Genomic DNA, 25333 nt, shown 5'->3' with positions numbered 1-25333 from the left:
AGTGAAGCTTGTTTAAAAATAAGCTGGTAGTTGGAGACTTTGAAGGAGAGATTTAGATGGATAGATGAGGGACTGTGTTAGGTTGGTTGAACAATGGATCTTCTGACATGCGTGTCCTAATCTTGGTAGAACTATGAACACGGCCAGTATGGTATGGAATGCATAAAATGAGCATACACATTGGAAAGATGGAGAGATGATCTGGAGACAGAAGTGTCTTTAAGTATACTTAAAAATGGTATTGGATTTTAACCCTTAGGAGGACTCTTGAAACTGAGGAATGCAGCTCTAGATTATGGAAAAGGAAAAAGAAGAGGCATAGCGATAACAAAGGGCCTAGCATGGCACTGAAAATCTTAGCTTGACCCCAGCGAAATCATGTAAAATGTCTGATATTTAGAATCATAAGAGCACATGCTTCTGTTGTAATCATTTACGGCATCAGTATAAAGCTCATTCAAGGGTACACAGGCAGCAGAAAGGAAAGAAAGACCCAGAAGAGCAGGTGGTGTGGAAGTCACGGAGATTAGTAGGTGGAAGGTCAGACATGCATTAAGGTAGGTGGGGGTCCTGGAAGGAGGTGGGAGAGAAATACTGACAGACAAGGAGACAGGAAGCACTCGGAAGGGAATAAACAAGGAGGGAAGAAAGAAAGGGATGTGAGCAGGTGGGCTAGGGACAAGAGTGAGTGACAGGAAGACAAAATGGAAGGCAAAATGCCATTGGAGTTGTCTTTGTCCTGAGAAGATTACTGGAGCTTTTTGAGACATAGATGAATCCCATTCTTGGACTTTAACACCAGTCTTGGTATGGGGACTGGAATCCTGTTGGGATCTGGCAGCAGCTCAAAGCGGAGCAGGGTCAGGGCGACTGCCACCTTCAGCTCACTCATGGCAAACTGTTTCCCAATGCAGTTCCTGGGTCAGAAAAGGATAGTAAAATTAGTGGCCTCAGGTTCTGTTCTGAGCTGTGCAGCCATTGTCCTTTTGGCCCTAGCATAGAAGTAGGTATTCAGGACACTCTTTCATGGGATTCAGCCTGACCCCCTTCCTTACAGGCCACATATGTATGCCTCTGCCCTGGTCCCTGATTCTTGCTGTCTTATTTTTTTTTTCTTCTTTTTTTGAGACAGGGTTTCTCTACGTAGTTTTGGTGGCTGTCCTGGATCTCCCTCTGTAGACTAGGCTGGCCTCAAACTCACAGAGATCCACCTAGCTCTGCCTCCCGAGTGTTGGGCTTAAAGGTGTGCGCCACCACTGCCCGCAATTCTTGCTGTCTTAATCTTCCACAAATAGCCCTCTTTTCTGAGACTGACTCTAATCCTGCTTTGAGAGGCAAGGAATCAGCTAGTCTTTGGCTAGTTGACTCCCTCATTAAGAATTTCTGATTTCCCCAGTGTGGATTCCATTGAACAAGGCAACATGGGGAGGGATGGATCACACTTTTGGGAATAACTGTTCAGGGGAAAAGTCTCTATAATCCTAACATGGAGTTGGATGCTGTTGGAGAAGTTCCGGGAGAACATACCAGGTTGGGGAGCCTCAAGCTCCTGCCTACCCGCCTCCCACTCAGTGGTCAGGCTCCTGCTCCTTCTCAGTCTGTGCTCTCTAATTCTATCCCAGAGATGTCCCTGTGTGCTGCCTTCAGTTTCCTGTCCTAGACTTCACTGGTCCCCCAATCCCTTCTCTTCATATTGACCCTCCCATCCTTTCAATCTGGTAGCATAATGTCTAGATGTCTCAGATGCAGCCACATTCCTGTGAGTGGCTGTCTCCTCAACTCTTACCTGCCCGGCCCTTACTTTCTGGCTCAGTAAATGTTGTAGAGGCCAAGGAGAATCTCTCTCTCTCTCTCTCTCTCTCTCTCTCTCTCTCTCTCTCTCTCTCTCTCTCTCTCTCTTTCTCTCTCCACATGCTCAAGGCTCAGAACAATGAGCAGCTAGCCCTTATCCTTCCGCCTGGCTCTTTCTTTCTTGGACACCAGGCACTAAGGTCACAGCATAGTCCAGGGCCTAGGACAGTGCCAGGAATGTGGATCATTCTATTAACTTCTCAGTGACTAAATGAAAGTATCAAAGAAGAAAGAAATGTCTATTTCACACAGGGGTGGCTGATTCTGTAGACCAGCTTTCTGTTCTTGTTGATGAAGCTGAGGCAGAACCCTATGTCTCCATGTTTCTGTCACAACATAGGACTTGGCACAGAGAAAAATAACTTGAATAAATGCTTTTGTGTGTAAATTTAGCTAATTTAAAAAATAAAATGCATTAGAATATACAAAAGGTTAATATTTTAAACAGTAGTTGAGCAACCTGACACTCCCCTATCTGTTAATGACCTCATCATTAATCCCTAAGAGGAACTGTTCACCCCTAGGTAAACTCATTCTAGATAAACAATATGCTTACAGCTTGTTCTGTGAAAATTGATTCAGCATGGCAGAGGTCACAGAACTGTGGACACAGAAAAGCCTTCCTTTTCTTCATTACTTGCCGGGCAATCCACATTCCACATAGGATTAGTCCTCCGGTCTTTATTTATTGTCACAGCAGCTCTCTGGACTATAACTTTTAAACTCAACAGCTATTTCAGGAATGTTTGTTAGTGTTGGGTTAGAAATCAAAATTGTGGAGGAGAATATTCCTTGGTGTCCATCCTACCACAGTGGGCTCTGTACTTTTCCAAACATGGCTTCAATGAAGTTCTAAAAACATGAAAATCTTTTTATACTCATTGTTGTGACCTCTGCCACACCGAATCAATTTTCACAGAACAGGCTGTAAGCATATTGTTTATCTAGAATGAGTTTACCTAGGGGTGAACAGTTCCTCTTAGGGATCAATGATGAGGTCATTAACAGATAGGGGAGTATCAGGTTGCTCAGCTACTACTTAAAATATTCACCTTTTGTATATTCTAATGCATTTTATTTTTTAAATTAGCTAAATTCACACACAAAAGCGTTTATTCAAGTTATTTTTCTCTGTGCCAAATCCTATGCAGTGAAAATTTTGTTGAGTTAGAAATCAAAATTGTGTAGAAGATTCATTGGTGTCCATCCTACCACAGTGGGCTCTGTACTTTTCCAAACATGGCTTCAAAGTAATTCTAAAAACATGAAAATCTTTTTATACTCATTGTTGTGACTGATTGGGGAATTAAACAGAAGTGCTGGAATGGGTGGAGAATGATGGGGACATATATTCATCCTTTAAGAGATCTGACAGATGAGGAAAAAATGCTTGAGTGCCAGTTTACATAGGAGAACCTAAGTATGAAGATTCATATTTTAGAAATGGTGAAAATGTCAATAAACAGTGAAGTTTGATACACACACTGACACAAATTTATATGACTTTTGGGAAAAGTAGTCTGCCAAAAACCTATGTTGCCTCCTTAAATACCAACTCTGTAGGGCACAGAAAATGTATCCCACCCACAAACACCTGAAGACACCATATAGGAACCTAGGGAATCACAAAGACTAGATATATACCCAGAGACTACCCTTTTCTCTACTCATTCCACACAGTGGGCACCTCACCTTGGTCCTCCTGAGAAGGGCAGGAATGAGTGACTGTGTCGGGCAGACTCGGTTGCAAATCGAGAAGGGTCAAACACCTGCAGGGAAAATACCGGGGCCAGGTCAGGCAGGAGTCAAACTTCTGCTTTCAACTCAAAAGGGAACCAAATGTCCAGAAGCCAGAGTAGGAGTAGGTATTGGTCCTGAGACACCTTCCCCTGACCTTTTCCCATTGCCCCTTTTACCTCTGGGTTTGGCCACACAGATGGGTTGTGATGAAGGCCGTAAAAGGAGAGCACGACTGTGATACCTGTGGAATGAGTAGTACAAAGAGAGACTGGTTATGCCGGTGGGGTAGGGCACTTGCTCCTTTATTCAGCAGAGAACATGTATATGCAAATGGCACACGTGCTGGAAATCATTGTTTTGTTATAGGAAATAGGGTGCGCCAGGCCAAGCACTGTGCACAGGCTAGTTGCCAAAACCAATGAACCTAGGTGTGAGAACAAGGAAGCATTTGAGAATCACTATTATATTGAGTGAAGTGATAACTCTCTTTCATCAAATGTCTTCCACGAGCCTTTTGCCACACTCAACATTCACAAGCAACTTCCAAAACACACTATTGTATACCCATTTGTCAGATGAGATTCTGCAGTCTCAGCAAGACTGATTATCTTTTCTTGTTTACACAGCTTCAATGTGGCAGAAGGGGAAATCACACCCAATGATGTGATCCAGTGGGTATTTTTCTGCCATGATATGGGACTAAGATCTGATGATCAGTTAAACTCTTCCATCAACTTGAGGTATCCTCAGACAGTGGAGCACATTTTATCCATGACTTGTGAGTCCCTGAACTTTCTCCTTTGCCTGCACCCATAGAAAAAAATGCATCTCCCCAGGACTTACCTAATTCTCTTTTGAATCAAGTAATAATTTAACAACTAATGCCTAAAGGCTGAAATTCATTATAGAGGTTCATTTTTATTTACTGAGATTTTGCTGAATTCTAACTGTATGTAAAGCAATTCATGCACTACATTCTAACTTAAAGTAAAAAATCCCTTCATCACTACTGATAAGGAATGGGATAGTCATTAGAGACTTCACTAGTTCAGAACTCCTAAAGAAACATGGAATTCCCATTCTTCTTTGCCTGGCTGAGTTGATCTGCGAAGCCCATACCTTTGGGCAAAGAGCGTCCATCCGGGAAGGTGACAGGTGTGCTGAGATCTCTGCTCACACTCGGTACAGGTGGGTAGAGCCTCAAGGCCTCCTTGATGCACATGGTAGTGTAGGGCATCTGGTACAGGTCGTCCCTGAAATGAGGCCAATCTAAAAGTCATACAGAGCTGGGATGACCAGGAGCTCCCCATTACCAGAAGGCAGAAATCTCTTCTATCCTGAACTCCTACTCACCAGGTAATGGAAGTTCCATCTCCTAGAAGACTCTGTACCTCTTCCCTGCATCTCTTCTGGTGTTCAGGTTGTGTAGCCAAAGCATAGAAGATCCAGGAGATAGCACTGGCTGTGGTGTCATGGCCTTCAAACATGAACGTATCTACCTCAGCACGAAGGTCCTTATCAGAGAAGCTGCTTCCATTTTCCATCTGGAAAAGGCCACAGATGAGAGAGCAATGTTTGTTCCTCAATCTGTGATTCTAGGTCAAGTCTCAAGTCTTTGATCAGGTTTCACACACTCACTCTGGCAAACAGGAGGATGTCCAGGAAATCCAATCGCCTTTTCTTCTTAATCTTCTCCAGCTCTCCCTCATCCTGAAGCTGAGCCTTCCTCAATTTGATCACTTGGTCTATCCAAGGACAGTAGTTACCACGCAGAGATAAGAGCAGAGCTCCCAAGAGGCCCATGTACCCTCTTTCTCAAACTCTATTCCCTCTAGAGGTCAGGATAAATATGGTCAAGGGTTGGGTAAGGTGTGAGAGTCTAGCGCATCTGATAGAGATCAGGCTGCCCCTTGGGATAACAGCTGAGGATATTTTTCAATGCTTATGGGATAGATTTCATTTAATACCACCAATGTGACACCCCAGGTAACCACTGCATGTCATCCAGCACTCTACGTCTTAGCTTCCTTGTACTAGGAAAGTACCCAACATGAATTCATCTCATATCCTTCAGGACGAAAGAACCTGGATCTGCTTCAGATATCATGGCTAGCCTCTTTAGACTGAGCCTGGTAAAAGAGGGGAGAGAAAAGAAAGAAACAGAACCTGTGTGATCATGGGCAAGTCGGTAGGCATTGTTGGCCTGGCGGCCATTAGAGGACACACTGTAGATGGTGTCATTCTGGTGGAACATGTTCCTCATACGGGAAAAAATGAGATAGTTCAGATCCTCAACTGCTTGGATGTAGGGCTGGTATTTTCTGTGAACACAACATAGTGACAATAAGGAGCTATGACCCAGAGACAGAGTGGTAATTCCCTTAATTTGGACAGAGATAACACTAGAACTCATGTTGTTTCTGTCTTCTACTCTTGTAACCACCATGTCTTCGGAAGATAGCATGGCCATTCAGGCTTCCATCTTTCTAGGAATCCATGGTGCATCTGAGGCATGATGGTGTCTGATCTAGAGTTAGAGGTTGGCCTAATTTCTTACTGTATAAGGGAAGATCTTGTGTTTTGTTGTTGTTAGTATCTAAGGTGTTCCATCTGCTTCTTGGGTAAGGCCACACTAATTGGCAAGACCAAAGACCCTATATTTCAGGGATATTACTCACCTATCCAGCTGGACACTGCCCTCATGGCTGAAGGCACACTTCATGATGGTGTCCAAGGTCATCAAGGAGATGTGTTGAAAGATCTCCATGGTGGAATCCTGGCCAACAATCTGTTCCCATTTATCCTGTAATGGAAGTAGAGACCTGGCCCCAACTCTCCAAGAAGGCTGGTGCTGACTAGACAAGACTCATTTTCCTTCACTCCAGACACCATTTTTCTGACTCCCTGTACCAGATGATGTGATGGCTGATTTCCATTGTCAGTTTGGTTGGATTAAGAAACACCAAGGGAACTCCCTGGTAACTCACAGGATATTCCAGCTAAGTAAGCAGGTAGGCTAATTGCGGACTTTTACTTTCCTTCTGCTCCTCCAAATTAATCCCCCAGCTCTGCAACAGAACATCTCCTGCAGCCTCCCTTCTTCCCTGCCTCCATCTCCAGTGGATCCCATAGCTCTTCCACTCCTAAACTCCCTTCCCAACTCCAGCTTTATCCCAGCCCCCAACCCCAGCAGGTACTACCCAGGAACCCACTAGCTACTCTAACCAGGGAAGCAATTGGGCTAGCTGCAGATCTTTGCCCCTTCCTCTATTCCTCCAAGTCCAATCGCCTAGTGTCATGCTCAATTCTTAAGTAGACATACTGCTGTGGCCTCTCCTCACTCTCTGCCCCCATTCCCAGGGGACTAACTAAGCAGATCCTGGTGGAACACCTGCTTCCCACCCCCTCTTGTGAAACCCCTCTGTAATCCCCAGCTTATCACCATTCCCAAGTCCCAATACCCAGAAACCGATTTTACCTGGAACCCCCAGTGCCCACACCTATGAGGACCCAGAAGATTTTCCTACAGGCAAAACACAGCCACCACACACTCCTAAGAACCACAGAGTATAGAGTTATAGAAACAAATACATAGTTTTAAAAAATAAAGTCATTAAGAGACAGTAAAGGTAGTATAAAAAATAAGCCACGTAAAAATGGATATTACACAGAGAATCTGGATTGTGTTGTCTTTGGATTTTTAACTGCAGAAAAACACTTGATCATAAAAGATGTTGAGTTAAACCAAAATGTATATTTTAAAGGTACCTTGACTTCAAAATTTGTATATAAGGATATGTTGCTTTGGAAAAGAGTCTCTTTTGTTCCCACAGAAAGCCAAAGGCTATGGATTTGTTCAAGATTAAGATACATCAGGTTTGACCAGCCAAGACCCCCTGAAGGTCTCCGATGACACCATGGCCCAGATGATCCAACATCCAGAATGGTTTGAAGGCATCTGGCTCAGACGATACAGCCTCATGGACTATTCCATAATTCTAAAATTTTCTTTGTTTCCCCATAAGATACAGCGCCCCCTTCCAGCAGGAAGTAGTAAGAGAAGCTACGCCCAAATTCCCAAATGATATGTAATTTTACTTTGTTAAGGTTAAAACATTCCTTTTGGAAAAAAAAAAGGGGGAAGTGCTGTGGGATGTATGGCAAATGTGTTGCTAATTAATCAATAAACACTGATTGGCCATTGGCTAGGCAGGAAGTATAGGCGGGGCAAGGAGGAGAATAAAGCTGGGAAGTGGAAGGCTGAGTCAGGGAGACACTGCCAGCCGCCACGATGAGAAACAGCTTGTGAAGATGCCGGTAAGCCACGAGCCATGTGGCAAGGTATAGATTAATAGAAATGGATTAATTTAAGCTATAAGAACAGTTAGCAAGAAGCCTGCCACGGCATACAGTTTGAAAGCAACATAAGTCTCTGTGTTTACTTGGTCGGGTCTGAGAGGCTGTGGGACTGGCAGGTGAAAGAGATATATCCTGACTGTGGGCCAGGCAGGAAAACTTAAGCTACAACAGAGGAAACAGAAACTAAGGAACAAAACACCTACTCAACAAAATCAAGACCAGATAATAGCACCTAGAATTATAATCTTCCCAATCCCAGAAGCCTAGACACCAGAGTAAAAACACAGTCAACAACAACAGCCAGGACAATATGTCTCACTAGAGCCCAGCAACCCTATCACAGCAGGCCTTGATATTCCAATATAGTTGAAGCACAAGTAAAAGACCTTAAAACAGCCTTTATGAATATGATTTGATTCCTTAAAAGGAAACAATAAATCCCTTAAAGAAATCTATGAAAACACAAATGAACAATGGGAGGAAATGCACAAAATAAATCAAGTCGCAAAAATGGAAATAGAATTACTACAGAAAACCTAGACTGAAAGAAGTATGGAAATGAAAAGTTTAGGAACTTAAACAGGAACCAGGGAAGTTCTACATTCACCAATGAAATACAAAAGGTAGAAGAAAGAATCTTAGGCACTGAAGACACAATAGAAGAAATGGATACATCAGTTCAAAGAAAATGTTAAATCTAAAAATTCTTTGGCACAAAATATCCAGGAAATCTGGGACACTACAAAAAGATCAAATCTAAGAATAATAGGAATAGAGGAAGGAGAAAAATGTTGGTCAAAGTCATAGACAATATTTTCAACAAAATCATAGAAGAAAAATTCTCTAACCTAAAAAGTGAGATGCCTATCAAGGTTCAAGAATCATACATAATATCAAATAGGCTGGACTGGAAAAGAAAGCCCCCTCAGTACATAATAATCAAAACAGTAAACATACCGAACGAAGAAAGATTATTAAAGCTTATTAAAGGGAAGACCAAGTAACATACAAAGGCAGACTTCTCAATGGAGACTCTAAAACCCAGAAGAGCCTGGACAGATGTGCTGCAGACTCTAAGAGACCAAGAATGCCAGCCCAGAATACTATGTCTAGCAAAACTTTCAATCACCACAGATGGAGAAAATAAGACATTCCATGATAAAAAAAAAAAATTCTGCAAATCCAGCCTTACAGAAGGTGCTAGAAGGTAAACTCCAAACTAAAGAGGTTAACTACATAAAAAAAAACCCACAGGGAATAAATAATCACAGACCAGCAAAATCAAAACAGGAGAAACAGACACAGCCACCCACACCAGCAGCAGCAGCAGCAACCAAGTAACAGGAATAAAAAAAAAAAGCATAGGTCATTGATATTGCTCAACATCACTGTCTAAATTCCTCAATAAAAGGACTAACAGAATGATGCAAAAACAGGATCCATACTTCTGCTGCATCCAAGAAACAACTTTAACATCAAGGAAAGACATCATCTCAGGGTAAAGGGTTGGAAAAAGATATTCCAAGCAAATACATCTAAGAAACAAGCTGGTGCAGCCATTTTAATATCTGACAAATAAATTTCAAACCAAAACTAATCAGAAGTTATAGGGAAGGACACTACAAAGTCATCAGAGAAAAAAGTCCACCAAGGTGACATTGCAATTGTTAACATCTATGTCCCAAACACAAGGGTACTCAAGTGTGCAAAAGAAACCCTACTATAGTTTAAATCACATATTGACCCTTACATATTGATAATAAGAGAGTTCAATACCTGACTCTCACCAATGGACATCCAGACAAAAACCAAACAGAAAAATGCCGGAACTAACTGATGATATAAACCAAATGGACCTAACAGATATTTACAGAAAATTTCACCCAAACACAAAAGAATAGACCTTCATCTCAGCAGCTCCTGGAACTTTCTCCAAAGTTGACCATATTCAGATACAAAGCAAGTCCCAATAGATAAAAGAAAATCTAAACAGCACCCTGTATCCTATCTGACCACCATAGGTTAAAGCTGAATATTAACAACAGAAACAACAGAAAGCTTACACACTCAAAGAAACTGAACAATTTTCTACTGAATGAAAAGTGTGTCAAGACAGAAATTGAGAAAGAAATCAAAGACTTTCTAGAATTGAATGAAAATGAACACAAAATATACCCAAATTCATGGGACATGGTGAAAGTTGTTCCAAGAGGCAAGTTCACAGTACTAAGTGCCTACATAAAAATTGGAGAGATCTCATACTAGTAACTTAACAACACACTGGAAAGCTCTAGAACAAAGACAATAAATCATACTCAAAAGGAGTAGGCAGCAAGAAATAATCAAACTTAGGGCTTGAATCAATAAAATGGAAACAAAGAAAAAATGAAAAGAATTAAGGAAAAAAACAGGTGGCTCTTTGAGAAAAATCAATAAGACTGACAAACTCTTATCCAAATTAACAAAAGACAGAGAGAGAAGATGCAAATTAACAAAATTAGAAATGAAAAGGGGGACATAGCAACAGACACTGAGGAAGTCCAAAGAATAAGAATATATTTTAAAAACATATACTCCACCAGATTGGAAAATCTAAAAGAAATGGATAATTTTCTCAATACATACTACTTATCAAAGTTAAATCAAGATCAGATAAGCAATTTAAACAGAACTATAACTCCTAGTGAATTAGAAGCAGTCATTACAAGTCTCCCAACCAAAAAAAAAATCCTAAGCCCACTTAGTTTTAGCACAGAATTATGACAGACTTTCAAAACATAGTTAATCCCAATACTACTCAAATTATTCCACAAAGTAGAAACAGAAAGAACATTGCCCAATTTATTTTACAAAGTCACAGTTATTTATCCTTGTACCCAAACCACATAAAGACACAACAAGGAAATAGAATTACAGACCAGTTTCCCTTATGAACATAGATGCAAAAATACACAATAAAATACTTGCAAACTTAATCCAAGAACACATCAAAAAGATCACGCACAATGATTAAGTAAACTTCATCCCAGAGATGCATGGATTATTCAATAAATGAAAATCAATAAATATAATTCACCATATAAACAGACTGAAAGGCAAAAACCACATAATCATCTCATTAGATTCAGGAAAGGTCTTTGACAAAATCCAACATCCCTTCATCATAAAAGTTCTGGAGAGATTAGGGACACAAGGGACGTACTTCAACATAATAAATGCTGTTTACAGCAAACCCATGGCCAACATCAACTTAATGGAGAGAAAGCCAAAGCAATTCCACTAAAATCAGGCAAATGGATTGAATTAGAAAAAAAATTATCCTGAGTGAGGTATTCCAGACTCAGAAAGACAAATGTGGCATATATTCTCTTATATGAGTATATTAGCTATAAAGTCAATAATAATCAAGCTACAATCCATAGAACCATAGAGGATAGGTATAGAGTAACAGACTAAAGGGACTAGATCTTGTTAGGAAAGAGAAATAGAATAGATAAATATGAGTAAAGGGGGTGGGGCTGGAATGGGAGGATTAAGTGGGGAGGGATAGAGAAGAGAGGGTTGTAGGATGAAATACAAGGAGAGATAACTAAAATTGAGGGACATTTGAAGAGTAGTATGAAAACCTAATACAGCAGAAAATTCCATATATGTATATTAAGGTGATCTAAATGAAATTGCCAAATAATGAGAGAGACTGAGTCCCAACTGGCCATCTCTTGCCACCAAACCAAGCTTTCAGTACTGAGGTTGGTTACATCTAAGTTGCTGGCCAAAGGGGCCCACAGACACCCCCAAAAAACCTGGTCTATTGCCAAGACTGTAGTTTGCTCTCTACAAACTGACAGCAAGCCCCATTGTTAAAGACAATACCTACACAACTCATTGAACACAGAGATGTAGAGCTGGTGCCTACATAGAGACTTCACCTCTATATTCCAGCATCTTTGGTAGAGGAAAATACTCCACATGTTATCAAAAGAGAAACATAAACACCAAGACACAAGACAATCACAAACTTTTTATCTACAATGATATAGTGCCTGCAAGATATGCTAGGGCAATGGTGGCACAAAGGTTGTGGGCATAAACAAACAATGTCTTATTTGACTTAAGGCCTATTCCACTAGACAGAAGCCATACTCAACACTTCTTGAGTGACCAAGAACCTGAGATTGGATAGTCCTTAGTGATAAAATGACTTCTCATGATATTCTATTACACTCATAGATGAATGCCTTGTTCAGCCACTTTTAGAGCAGCTTTCTCCATCAGCAGATGGGAACAAATATAGAGACTTATAGCCAGACATTATGCAGAATGAGAAACGTTGAAACACTTACCCTTAAATAGAATTTCTCCATAAAATCCCTCTCCTCAGAGCTCAGGACACCCCACAGAAGAAGAAGCAGAAAAAGTGTAAGAGCCAGATGGGATGGAGTACACCAACAAAAAAGGCCCTCTAAATCAGCATGAACAGAGCTAATATGAACTCACAGACACTGACGCAGCATGCACTGGGACTGCCTGGGTCTGCACCAGGTCCTCTGATAATTTAGTATGGCTTCCAGTAAAGTGTTTTTATGAGATTCCTGAGTGTGTGAATGAGTGGGTCTCTGATTCTTGTGCCTTCTCGTGGGTCCCCTTTCTTCTCTTGGTTTGTTTTGTTCACCTTCCGTGGGACACTTTTTGTTTTAGCTTATCATATTTTATTTTGTTGTATTTTTTAAATGAATGAATGAGTGAAAACATAGCCACTAGGGTAAAGGTTAACAACTGTCATTTATACCTTCTGGGAGAGGGAAAATCAGTTTTCTCCAATGGATTGATACTGGGTATATCAATCACTCCAGAATAGGTCTCATGTGACCAACATATAATAGACTCCACAGTTTTGTGTGTGTGTGCTTTTATTTAGTTACAGTTTGATTTTTTTTTCTTTTTGGGTAATGTTTTATTTTGTTTTCTTGGTTTTGGTTTTTGTTGTTGTTGTTGTTGTATTGGGTGTTTGTTTGATTTTAGAGAAATTATTTGAAGTTGGGTAGGTGGGAGGTGGATAGGATCTGGAAGGACTTAGGGGATAGGAAAAAATGATTAAAATATATTTAAATTTTAAATTGCTTTAAATAATAAAAATATAATTAAAATAAGTAAATACATTTTAGGTCCTCCCCCAAGAAAGAAAAAAGAAAAAAAGAAAGAAAGAAAGAGAAATACAGACAGACCAAGGACATCATTGAGGCATACTTTTGAGTGTCTCTGTGTAGGCATTTGTAGAATTGAATTAAGGTAAGAACTTCCATGAATGAGAACATCACCATTCCATGGGTTAGGATTTTAGACTAAATAGAAAGGGGACAAAGGAGAAAGTCAAGGAAGAGTTGGTATTCCTCTTTCTCTGTTTCTGATTGGGATCATGAAACAACTATTCATTCTTTCTCCACCACAATGAACTGTATCCTCTGAAGTGTGAGCCAAAATAAACCCTCCCTCTCTTTGACAGCTTCTTCTCAGGTCTTTAATCTCATCAACAACAGAAATAGCTAATATAGACATCTTTTAGAAAACTAAGTGTGAAAAATATTTATAGTCTAATACCTACTTCTCAGAGGAAAATTATAAGATTAAACATATCTTCACTTTGAATTTTGTGAATCAGTTACAACCTTTCATTTGATGAAGAGGACCCCAGGGAACCCTTCATTTTTCTGACAGATGAATGAAATTTGAAAGAACTAATGGAAAGTCAAATATGGTAATAAAATAGTCAAGGAAAAGAAAGCCCATGGGCCTACACATGTGTTCCTAATGGGGATCATCTTGATCTAAACTCTTTTTCATTCATCAAAAGTTCAATGAGCACTATGAAGTCAGAAATTTAGAGTCATATGGGGTATGATGGTACACATAGTTTAGCTGTGAGAATGTAGCCTCCTCTCCTCTCCTCTCCTTTCCTCTCCTCTTCTCTCCTCCCCGAATCTGGATCCTCTCTGTGGCATTGACTTTTGAGGAACCTATTTTACATAATGAATTGAGTGTTATTCCATATGACTGTGTCTGATGGTTTCTACGTTAAAGAGCAGAATCTGAGTATGTGCTATGAGTGGGTGTGTGGACATGAGGGTGAAAGAGATGCAGGAGAGAGGCACACAGAGAGAAGACTCACCAGCATTATATGAACAGAATCTGCCATGATTCTCACATAAGGCTTCAGGATATCATAGTGGAAAGCTGGGGTTAACATTCGTCGGTGCTGGAACCATCTCTCTCCATTCAACAGAAGCAAACCATACCCTGGACAGAGATGGTTGTGTGAATGAGTGTGTGAGCAATGGTATTAGAAGACTAGGGGCAATTTGGAGAGACAAACGTTGGAGATCTTGGAGGAACAAGAAGACAAATAAGGATGGAAAAAGACTAGTACTTTTCAGTAATATGTTTTCCCCAGTTGGCCTGGTACTTACAATATGATCATGATAGCTACAAGACAAAGATTTTAAACAGTGAGTGAAGGATAAAGAAGGACATATACGTCAGACTACGAATGTTGGTAAATAGGAGATATGGAAACACAAGGAAGAGGTTAATGTCCGGTTAGAAGAGAAATGAAATTACAAGTAAAGGATATATCTTGAAGGTAATGACTCATCTCCCATTGTTCTCAATGAGTCGATACAGTTCTTAGCAAACCCAAGTGGAGAGTGACCACAGCTGGTTTTTAATATGGCTATACATACCAATCCAAGGAGCTAGAAGTTTGTAGGTACGATGACCTTTGGGGTCTGAAAAAAATGAAGCATTAATTAGAAACAAAGAAAGATGAAGCAGTCTGAAATGGCTGCAGATGAGACTGGAGAGAACCATGAAGTCTTGATAACTGTCTGTTGGCAGTGCCTCATGCTACCTCCCGCTGTCTGCCATTCCCTTCTTGACAGTCTGGCTTAGGGAGGCAACCTCCCTACATCAGAAGCTAAACATCTCTGGGATTAGAGTAGCGAGTTACCAAGAAACAGAGATTATTATATCCCCAACCCCAAGGAATAAGACAACCTTGTGGTTTAACTGCGGTTTCTAGTAGCTTAGTCATCCACGATACAGAATAGAGCAATTAGAAGATTCAAACCCAAGTAGCTATAGATATGAAATTTATTTTTATTTATAACAGTTCAAAAAAATAAATAAATTGAACTCATACTACTATTTTAATGTTGCAGTGCTAAGTACCAAGACAGTATTAAGTAAGGGTTGCTGACCATACACAAGGTTGTAACCAGGAAAAATGAAAGTTACTGTTTAAGCATTAGTAACTAAATTGTCATTTATTCCTGTAACTTCATAGGCCCAGATATAAACCCAGAATGGAAGATCTATGGTGGTGATGGAGTTTCACCCTCACCTGATCTTCCTAGAATCACCTTCATGTAGTCAGGGTCATACACTTGGAAGCGCAGCTTGGTCCCCCAGAGCCACTGTGGACAGGCACTTGGGAAATTCTTTATCCGTGTTAGAATATCTTGAAGCTCCTGGTCCTTGGGGATCTGATATCAATAGAAATATTTTGTGCCACATGTGATGACTTGTGTTTGTAATCTCAATACAACATGTGGAAGGCTGCAGCCAGAGGATCTCTGGTTGGTATACAGTCAATACAGGCTACACAGTGAGTTCCAGGCCAGCCTGGGATACCTTGCAAGATATTGTCAAAACACAAACAAACAAACAAAAAAAATGAACTAACTAACAAAACCTCAAGAGTAAAATAAAAAGAAATCATCTCTTGTTTTAGTTCTTGCTCCTAAATAAAGGGCAGAACAACCTCAGGGACATGGTGAGGACAATTCATCAGAACCTGGAATTGGAACCCAGCTCGATTGCCTTTTGTGCTGTCTTTTAGACCTTTGCTCTCTCCCTTGATCTGAGCCAGATGCTGTTGTCCTGTTAGCTGAAGCTGTACTTCCCAGAAGCTAGCCCCGTAACCTCAGTTCTAGCCCTTATTTCACATACTCTGTCACCTCTTAAATGTGGTCAATATGTAACCCTTGTCACAAGACTCTCCCTGCAACCTTTTACCTAATTCTGTGCCCGTTCCCCTAGAGGTGAGAGAGGCTCTCCCCAGCCCCTGAACTGCTTTTTTTTTTTTTTTTTTAAATCTCCTTTCTGGAAGACTTGTGCCAGGCCCTTGGTTGGTCTCTGAGGTACAGTGTGCTTAGCAGCATGGAACACACACTACAGGGTATGCAGGAGGAAAGCCCATAAATAAATGGACTTTGACTAATAGAACATCTCTAGCAATGGCCTTCACATCTGCAAAACAACTTTCCTGACCCTTAGGATTTAAACCTAGAAATCATTTATCCAGGCAGCTCTTGTCTTAGGTAAGCTTACATGATCAGTTGCTTCGCCCAATAGCAAAGTGAGTCCCTTTAGCACACTTGGCACCCCCTGAGATTCCTGCCTGTTGTTATCATGCACAGGACAGATTCTACCACACCAATAGCCATGTTCTCAGACAAGCTCTGTGCTAGAAGCTGAGGATGAAGAGAAACGGGGGCAAGGAACCACCAAGAAGTCCAGCTTTTTTTGTTTCTTTGTTTTGTTTTTTGAGACAGGGTTTCTCTGTGTAGCTTTGCGCCTTTCCTGAAACTCACTCTGTAGTCCAGGCTGGCCTCGAACTCACAGAGATCTGCCTGCCTCTTCTTCCCCAGTGCTGGGATTAAAGGTGTGCACCACCACCACCTGGCTGAAGTACAGCTTTCTGATAACAGGTGAGGTAACAACAGAACCTGGGATTGGAACCCAGCTTGATTGCCTCTTAGTGCTATCTTTTAGATCTTTGCTCTCTCCCTTAATCTGAGCCCGATGCTGTAGTTAGATGAAGCTGCACTCCCCAGAAGCTAGCCCCATAACCTCAAGTCTAACTCTAGTTACAGAAGTTACTCAGCCTGGAAAGGAAAAGGCTTAGGTAGGACCAACCACAACCTCCCAAGTCCAGGACTCTCAGAACAGATGCTAGATCTGCATGAGGAAGGAGTGTGCAGCAGAGCAATAAAACCAGGCTCTTTTGAGCAGGGAGCCCCTGTTGCTGAAGTGAGCCCAACTTGATGTGTGTCCCATCTTGAGCAGAGTGGCCCATGAAGGACCTGTGCTTGTTTTATAGCAAGCTCTGTTCTGTACATCTGATGGCCAGTCTCTGAGACACCATCCTCCCTGCTCTCCCACCCACCTTTCCCTTCCCTTCATACCTTGTGCCCAAAGAACCAGTGAGAAGGTGGGAATGGAAACTGCTGGGTGGCTCTGAGTAGCCATCGCCTGTGCAGGTAAAACTGGACTGCCTTGAAGAGCAGCAGGAGTAGGCTGAGCACAGAGGCTACTTGGAGGAAGCCAGAGATGCTTCCTGGGAATCTGGTGGGGCTCAGAGCAGAGACACTCATGATACAACAGCTTCTGGATTACTGACTGTCCCTCACTTTCACTGAACACTCTTGTGTCTTCAAGCCCCAGGAAGACTGCCCCACCTACTTATGGGAGGGAAATGGGTGTGAGCAGAGCTTGATTTCAAGACCAGAGTTGATCAACGTGAACAACCTACTTTGGAAAACAGTGAAATGAAAGGCATATCAGGTGACAGTGGTTAAATGTCATTTTATCCACATAGCTCACAAATATTTGTGAAAGAGCCACAAACAGAGCAGGTGAAAGCTGACTTCAAGGAGTTCAAGGTTTAGTTTACCAAAAGCTCATTAGAAGTGGCTGTTTGTTTTATTTCCAAGATTTTAGGAATAGAAAAAAATTATGACAAAGAGGTAAATTGAGGGGTTACATGGGGAAAAGTCATTGCAAGCATGCTATAGGGTTTCCTACTGGCTGTCAGAGCTGTCTGTGCCAGCCTCCTCTGAAATATTCCCCTGATCTTGTCACATTCACCATCCAGTTATGACCCACAGTGACTGTGTTGGTGAACAGTGTATTGAACTTAGATTCAGGAAGTTGAAGACCCAGGTCAACCTCATTACACATGCAGTCAGCAATTTAACATCTCTGAGCTCAGTGTCATCATTTACAATGTGAGATCATAATCCCTTTCTAGATATCTAATAAGGTACACTGTTTTTTCATCATTAAACAGATTTCACAAATATTTATTAAACTCACAGTCTTGTGATTGATGGCAGAAAGCAGTATTGGTGCAATAAAATTTGATAGCGTTGTATTGGAGGAAGAAGTGTTGTGTTAGTTACTCTCCTGTTGTTATGATGAAACACAGTGATCAAGGCAACTTATAGGAAGAGGATCCATTTGGACTTATGGTTCCTGGGGGATATGTATCCATCATGGCAGGGAGGCATGGTGGCTAGAGCAAGAAGCTGAGAACTCATATCTTCAACTACAAGCAGAAAGCAGAAAGAGAGAATTGGAAGGGGTGAAGCTCTGAATTCTCAAAGGTCACAACTGATGATGGATTTTCCCAGCAGGGCTTCACCACCTCCCCAAACTGCACCACCAGGTACAGACCACGTTTTCAAAACCTGAACCTAAGGGGAGCATTTCTCATTAAAATCATCACAAATGTAGATGATTTTCTAAATGGTCTTATTAAATAAAAAACACAGAGCCAAATATAGAGGTGAAAGCCTTAGAGAGATCAGGGAAATAGGGAAAGCCACCAGCCAACCTTACCTCACCAACTCTGCAGCTTCCAAATGCAAGTTACTTCCTGTCTACCCACACCTATATGCCTTGCTGTTCTGCCATTTGATTTGCTCTCTCTGTTCAGCTATATTACTTCCTCTTCCTACCCAGCTCTGTTACTTCTTGTCTATCTGTACAGACCTCAGGACCTCCGTGGTTAACTGCTTTTGAAATTTAAGGTGTGTGCCACCACACCTGGCTTTGTTTCCAGTGTGGCCTTGAACACACAGAGATCCTGCTTGCCAAGTGACAGGATTAAAGGCGTGTGCTAACATTGCATGACTTCTGTGTTGTGGCTGCCTTTATCCTCTGATCTCCAGGCAAGCTTTATTTATTAAAGCACAAATAAAATATCACCGCACAAATGTCTACCACAGAAGGGAAAAACTGAAACAGAATAGAGCTAAAGGAGACAGGAAATCACCCAGGTAAAGGGACAGTCACCAATGAAGTCGGGCAGAGCATGGAATGAAAATATGTTTATATTCAGGACCTTCGCTCTCACTTTTTCATGATTTTCTAAGGTCAACAAGGAAAGTTCAAAAGCAAAAGATATTTCAGTAAGAATTCTATAGAAGCCATCTCTCCTGAGACTGCAACTTAGCCTGCTTCTTCACACACCCAAATCCATTTCCTAACACACATCCTTCATTGTCCTGTATTTGATAGTTGTCTTCCTTCTTCCCTGAGCTCTGTTAGAACCCATGCATCTATGTATACCTTAATCCACCCAACACTCCCTGATTCGAGGTCATTTTCCATGTTGAGTTCTTTGATCTCAGGCTCATAATGGCTAACATGAACTGCACATACTTTGTTCAAAGTAATGATCAGCTTTTGCTAGTTTTCTCTCCTAACTACCCTATAAAACAACATTAAAAAATGTAAACATCTTAATCTAAAGTAGAAAGCCAAGGATTACTCTGTAGCAGGCTTTCTTTTGGGCCACCAACCAGCTCCAAAATCAAGACACAGGGACTTATTATTAGTTATGGATGCGTAGGCTTATATTATGTTTGTCCCACTAGTTCTTACAACTTAATTTAACCTGTTTCTCTTCATCTATGTTTTGCCTCAGGCTTCATTTTACCTTTCTTTCATTCTGTATGTCCTACTCTGTGTCTGGGTGGCCCTGTGAGTCTCTCTCTCTCTCTCTGTCTTTCTGTTTCTCTCTGTCTGTTTTTCTGTCTCTCTCTGTCTCTGTCTCTCTCTGTCTCTGTCTCTCTCTGTCTCTGTCTCTCTCTGTCTCTCTCTCTCCCCCTCATTCTCCTTCATTCTCTCTCTCGCTCCCCCATCTCTCTTCTTGAGCCTAGATTCCTCCTCCTATTTATTCTCTCTGCCCATCAGCCCTGCCTATCCCTCTACTGTCTAGCTATTGGCCATTCTGCTTTTTATTAGACCAATCAGGTGCCTTAGGTAGGCAAGCTAAAAACAAATATAACACATCTTTACATAATTAAACAAATGTAACACATATTTTCCTGGTTAAACAAATGCAAAATAAACAAATGTAACACATCTTTGCCTAGTTAAGATAATGTTCCACATCATTCAGATGGTAAGATTTGCAGCCAGGCACTATGGGTCAAAACAAAATCTAGAGGGTTGGGGATTTAGCTCAGTGGTAGAGTGCTTGCCTAGCAAGCTTATAAGACCCTGGGTTCGATCCTCAGCTCCAAAAAAAAATCTAGTGATAACTATTAACATGGAGAAAGTGAGGACTAGGCTAAGCAACCAGTCCATGTAGCAGCTCTGATTATAACAGGATCATTCTATGACAGTTATAGTTTTTTTGGGTATTTTGTTTTGGTTTTTTTGTTTTGTTCTGGTGTTTCAAGTGGCAAGAAGACATGGCACATTATCTACTCTATATATTGGCACAAATGTAGCTCTTACTATTCAGAAAAGCTTCTGTGAGAAGACGTATGGCAAGCTGTGTGACTAGATGTGCACAGCCAGTGAACATGATGTTCATGGAGAATTCTGGAGGATTTTAAAAAAACTTAAAACAAAATAATAAAAACAGAGTGTAGCGGGGAGAGATGGCTCAGTGGTTAAGAACACTGGCTACTCTTTCAGAGAACCTGAGTTTAACTCCCAGCACCCACATGGCAGCTCACCATCTATAACTGCAGTTCTGTGGGATTTGATGCTCTTCTTCTGGACTCCATCAGCACTATACACATGGGGTGCTTGGACACACAGGCCAGAAAAACATCTCTACACATAAAATAAAAAAAAATTAAAGCAGAGTATAGAATTGTGTGTAGACTACAAACTTACATATTATTAAAATTGTAACTAAGCATCATATGTCCTCATGTTTTCTGAGAATGGTATAGAGGCCTGTGCCTTCTGTTCTAATAAATACTGACAAACTTGGAGAATTAGAGAAATGAAATGCATAGAGCTTGAGACTGGTTACGTCTGAGTCCAGTGTCAGATGCTACAGTTTGAGGGTAAATAAATGTTTTTATTCCTACATGCTTCTTGGTTTGTTTTATTTGCCAAAGGTAAAAGTAAGGTCAGTCTGTTCCCAGGGCGGTAGCTTTTTCCTGTGGGTAGATTGCATCAGTATGTTCTTGATTTCTGAGTTTGGTAAAATTGAATTTGATACCAATGAAATTTTATATCACTCACTTATATTTATATCTCTCCAAAGGCCAAATATCTCAGATAAACCTCTTATTATTTTTTAAAGAATTATCTATATATTATGCATACAGTGTTCTGCCTGCATGTATGTCTACAGGCCAGAAGAGGCCACCAGATCTCATTACAGATGGTTGTGAGCCACCATGTGGTTGCTAGGAATTGAACTCAGGGCCTACTGGAAGAGCAGCTGGTGCTCTTAACCTCTGAGCCATCTCTCCAGCCCAAACCTATTATTTTTCAGTTACCTTTTGATTTTTATTTTTCCAAAATGAACAAATCCCTGGTAAAAACTACATTGAGTGAAAACTTAATATAATTACGTACCTATGAAATTACTAATAACATTGGCAGAAATGCCTATGAGAAATTTAACAGCTTAATTAATGTCAAAGAAGCTTATGTGCCTTTTTAAAGAAAAATGTGAGAAGAGAAAGATCTATGCATATTAATATTTCTGCATTTTGAAACCACTAAACATATTGATTTTTCTCCTGAAGCCACAATAGAATACATATTGTACAAGTATAGGCAGATAACATGAATAAAATGGACATTTGAAAAGAAAATGATCAGTTACACAATGAAATCAAAGAGCGCCTTTTTGTTTTGTTTTTTGTTTGTTTGTGTTTTGTTTGTTTGTTTGTTTTTTGTTTTTGAGACAAGGTCTTACTATGTAACTCTGGCTGATATGGAACCCACTCTGTAGATGAGGCTCAAACTCAGCCAGCTTCTGCCTCCCAAGTGCTGGCATTAAAGGTGTGCACCACTACACCCATCTGGTATGTTCTCTCCTTTGTTGCTACTAGCTCTGATCTTCAGATTTGGGTATAAAATCTGAATTATGCTCGGAGCCAAGAAAGTGGAAAGGGACTGTAGGGGAGGTGGGATAAGGAGCTCTAGAGAGGGGGATAGTAGGTCACGGGAGCTCTGAAAGGCAAGGGGAGAAAATGGGGGGGCACTTTAACTGAGGAGGGGCGGGGGAACAATGAAAGAGAGAGGGACAAAGAAATAAATGGCACTAAGGATTCCAGAGAAAACCACAGGGAAATATATTGATCCAGTGTCTTGCATAGAAATACATCATGTGCATGTGTGTGCACGTGTGTGTGTGTGTGTGTGTGTGTGTGTGTGTGTACATATATGTGGGGGTGAGTATAGAGTTATGCTAAACAGGGAAATGACATTCCTCCAGGAGCCAATGACCACCGGACAAAAACCCTAGGGCTGGCCATGGGAAGCCTCCCTTTGAGTTGTCGGTCAGGAGAGTCTGAAGACTTCCAAAACAATGCAGGGTATTGCATTACCCTTGGTTACTTCCCAGAACTCAAAGGTAAGGCCCTACTGCCAATGACGCCACACATTTGGACACAGGACTTGTTGGAATCTGAGCAGGTACTCTCGTACCTGTTGGATGCTTTCCTAGTGCTCTTGTCCTTTCCAGCACCCATTTGCTGACTGTGATTATTACTTTTAGTTGTCTAATTGTCTATTTTCTCTCTTCTCCAAGAAATGAAAGGACAAATCATGTTTCTTTCATTGTCCTGAGCTGTCTCTAAGAAAGCCCCAACTGAGCAGGTATCACAGAAGAAGGCACTTGAGGTGTGTGTGTGTGCATGTGTGTCTGTAATACAATAAGCAGGAACTACCCGTGTTATGAAAGACTTCTCATGGTGACAAGGAAGTGCTCTCTGGCTGCAGTGCCAAGAGAGGGCTGTTGGCAGGTGTCAAGTAGAGGCAGGTTGCCAGGTGGGGTTGTCAAGCTTACTGAGGTGTGAGAAGAAAGCAGTGGAGACTTGGAACAGCAGCTTTGGGGCACTGGTCCAAAACTTGTTTAAAGGTATAAGAGAAGGGAGCAAGGCCTGAGGATCTTCTATCCTCCTTAATCAGAGACATGGAACCTTTCTCGTGACAGTGGGCTCCTGAGTTTCCTGGTTTTTTGTTATGAATTCAGATTCAGTTGTGGGAGCCTGGGAAAGGTTCCCCTATGCCTAGTCATTCCTGTATGGGCAGTTTATGGCTTCCTCAGCATCTATGCCCAAGCTATACACAGCTATCGGGTTAAGCACTTCCAGGAGAGGGTGGGGCTTCCTTGTAGGAAAGGGTTCAAGACCATGGTGGTAAAGAGCCTGACTGGCAGGGGAGGAGGGTTGGGTTATTTTCTATCCTGAATGGTCAGTTATTGACCTGGTCTTATTGCCTATTGAAACTCTTACCAATATAGATATGGTAAAAGGAATGATTTTGGTGTAACAATCTTAACCATGACTTTTTACATTGGTTCTTGATTTTCTAGAATTGGTTCTCCCCAGCAAATTAGGGAGCCAGGATAGTGGAGGTGAGGGGAAGTTGTGTATCCCCAGAAGAGAATGGGGCTTCCTCAGAAAAGGGCTCAAGGAATATGTGGGAAAGAAACCAGGATTTATGTCCAAACTCTGAGAATAGATGACCAAATCTTGTAGCTGGAGAGTTTCTCTCCAGCTCCCACCAAATCCCAGCAGTCCTGCAGCCCATTTATAAAATAAACACACAGACTCTTATATTATTTAAACTGTTTGGACTAATGGCTTAGGCTTCTAGCTATCTAGTTCTTACATCTTAAATTAACCCATTTCTATAAATCTATACCTTGCCACATGGCTTATAGCTTACCAGTATTTTACATGTTGGTACTCATGGCGGCGGCTGGTAGCATCTCCTGACTCAGTCTTCCTGTTCCCAGAATTCTTCTCTCTGTTTGTCTCACCTACACTATACTTCCTGCCTGGCTACTGGCCAATCAGCATTTCATTTATATAGAGCGATATTCACAGCAAAGTCCCCACCCCCTTCACCAAAGAATGTAAATTATTTCTTTCTCCAGTGCATCTAGAGAAGGCATGCCTCCCCTCCCAGCCCTCCCTTGCCATATTTGATGTTGGAAGGTCATCCACGGCACGAGGTGGCAATAGAGATCAACAGAATACCATCAGTTGGGTACTACTAATCAAGTAACTTTAAAAATGGAAACTCCTAAGCTTCTAGATGGCCTGTGTTTGATACCTTAGAATACTTAACCCAATAAGGAGTATACTTGGGTGGCTGCTTCCTCATAACTAGATAAAGTGGGGGAAAACAAAAAGATAAGAACAGAGATTCAAAACTGGAATTCTCGGGGCTGGAGAGACGGATGGCTCAGCAGTGAAGAGCACCGGCTGCTCTTCCAGAGGACCCAGATTCCCAGCACCCACACGGCAGTTCACAACTGTCTGTAACTCCAGTTCCATGGGATCCGACACCCTTACACCAAAGCACATAAAATAAAATTAAAGAAATCACAAATGGAATTCACACATACGTGACCTGGAAGCCTTGAGAGGAACCTCCTTTTCCTGTCACCGTGGGGCTGATAGAACAAACACCTAAACCCACAGCTTCATCATGTTAGCTCATTTTTCTATTGTTTTTATTTGTTTGGTTGGATTTTAAAACTTTTTACTAGTACATATTCATTATACAAGTGATAAGCTTCACGTAACATTTGACTTCAGATATACCATGTGCCTTAACCACATTTGTCATTCGTCATCTTGTGTTGTGTTCCCCATTCTGTGACAATCCTCTTTCTTTTCCCAGAGTCCCCCTTCTACTTTCATGTGCTCGCTCTCTCTCTCTCTCTCTCTCTCTCTCTCTCTCTCTCTCTCTCTCTCTCTCTCTCTCTCTGTGTGTGTGTGTGTGTGTGTGTGTGTGTGTGTGTGTGTGTTTAGCTCACTATGTGGTCCAAGCTGGCTTGGAATTCAAGGTCATCCAACTGTTTTCTTCCAAGTGTTGAGATGAGACAACCTGTCCTACCAATGTCTTAAGTATAATATCAATTAACCTCCTGGACTTGCAGGGTGTCTTCTATCAAAGTGAGAAAAATGACTGGGAAGTAATGAAGCTTGACCTTGGACTGAGTACCGGGGAAGCTCCTATGACTGCCAACATCAGTCCTTTAAAATCCACTGAGTTTTTCTCCTTTGCTGATTATTGAGTATATCCACTTCAGCTGTGAGTCCCAGAA

The 25333-nt window shown here is 41.3% G+C and overlaps 1 protein-coding gene across 1 annotated transcript; it reads right to left on the bottom strand.

Annotated features, from left to right (window-relative positions):
• Positions 1-100: 100 nt before the first annotated feature.
• Positions 101-17390, bottom strand: LOC131905098 (cytochrome P450 4A12B-like). Its single transcript, XM_059256048.1, has 13 exons — positions 17193-17390; positions 16510-16524; positions 15347-15479; positions 14688-14732; positions 14117-14244; positions 6270-6394; positions 5758-5912; positions 5230-5336; positions 4945-5135; positions 4711-4844; positions 3768-3832; positions 3544-3620; positions 101-917 (listed from the first exon to the last, which is right to left on the bottom strand). The coding sequence occupies exons 1-13, from the start codon at positions 17379-17381 to the stop codon at positions 749-751; spliced, it is 1533 nt and encodes a 510-aa protein (XP_059112031.1). The 5' UTR covers positions 17382-17390; the 3' UTR covers positions 101-748.
• Positions 17391-25333: the final 7943 nt, after the last annotated feature.

The sequence above is a fragment of the Peromyscus eremicus genome, chromosome 2 (assembly GCF_949786415.1).
Source record: "Peromyscus eremicus chromosome 2, PerEre_H2_v1, whole genome shotgun sequence".
Taxonomy (NCBI): Eukaryota; Metazoa; Chordata; class Mammalia; order Rodentia; family Cricetidae; genus Peromyscus; species Peromyscus eremicus.
Note: the sequence above shows the minus strand (reverse complement) of the source record. Positions and strands in the feature narration are given on the sequence as shown.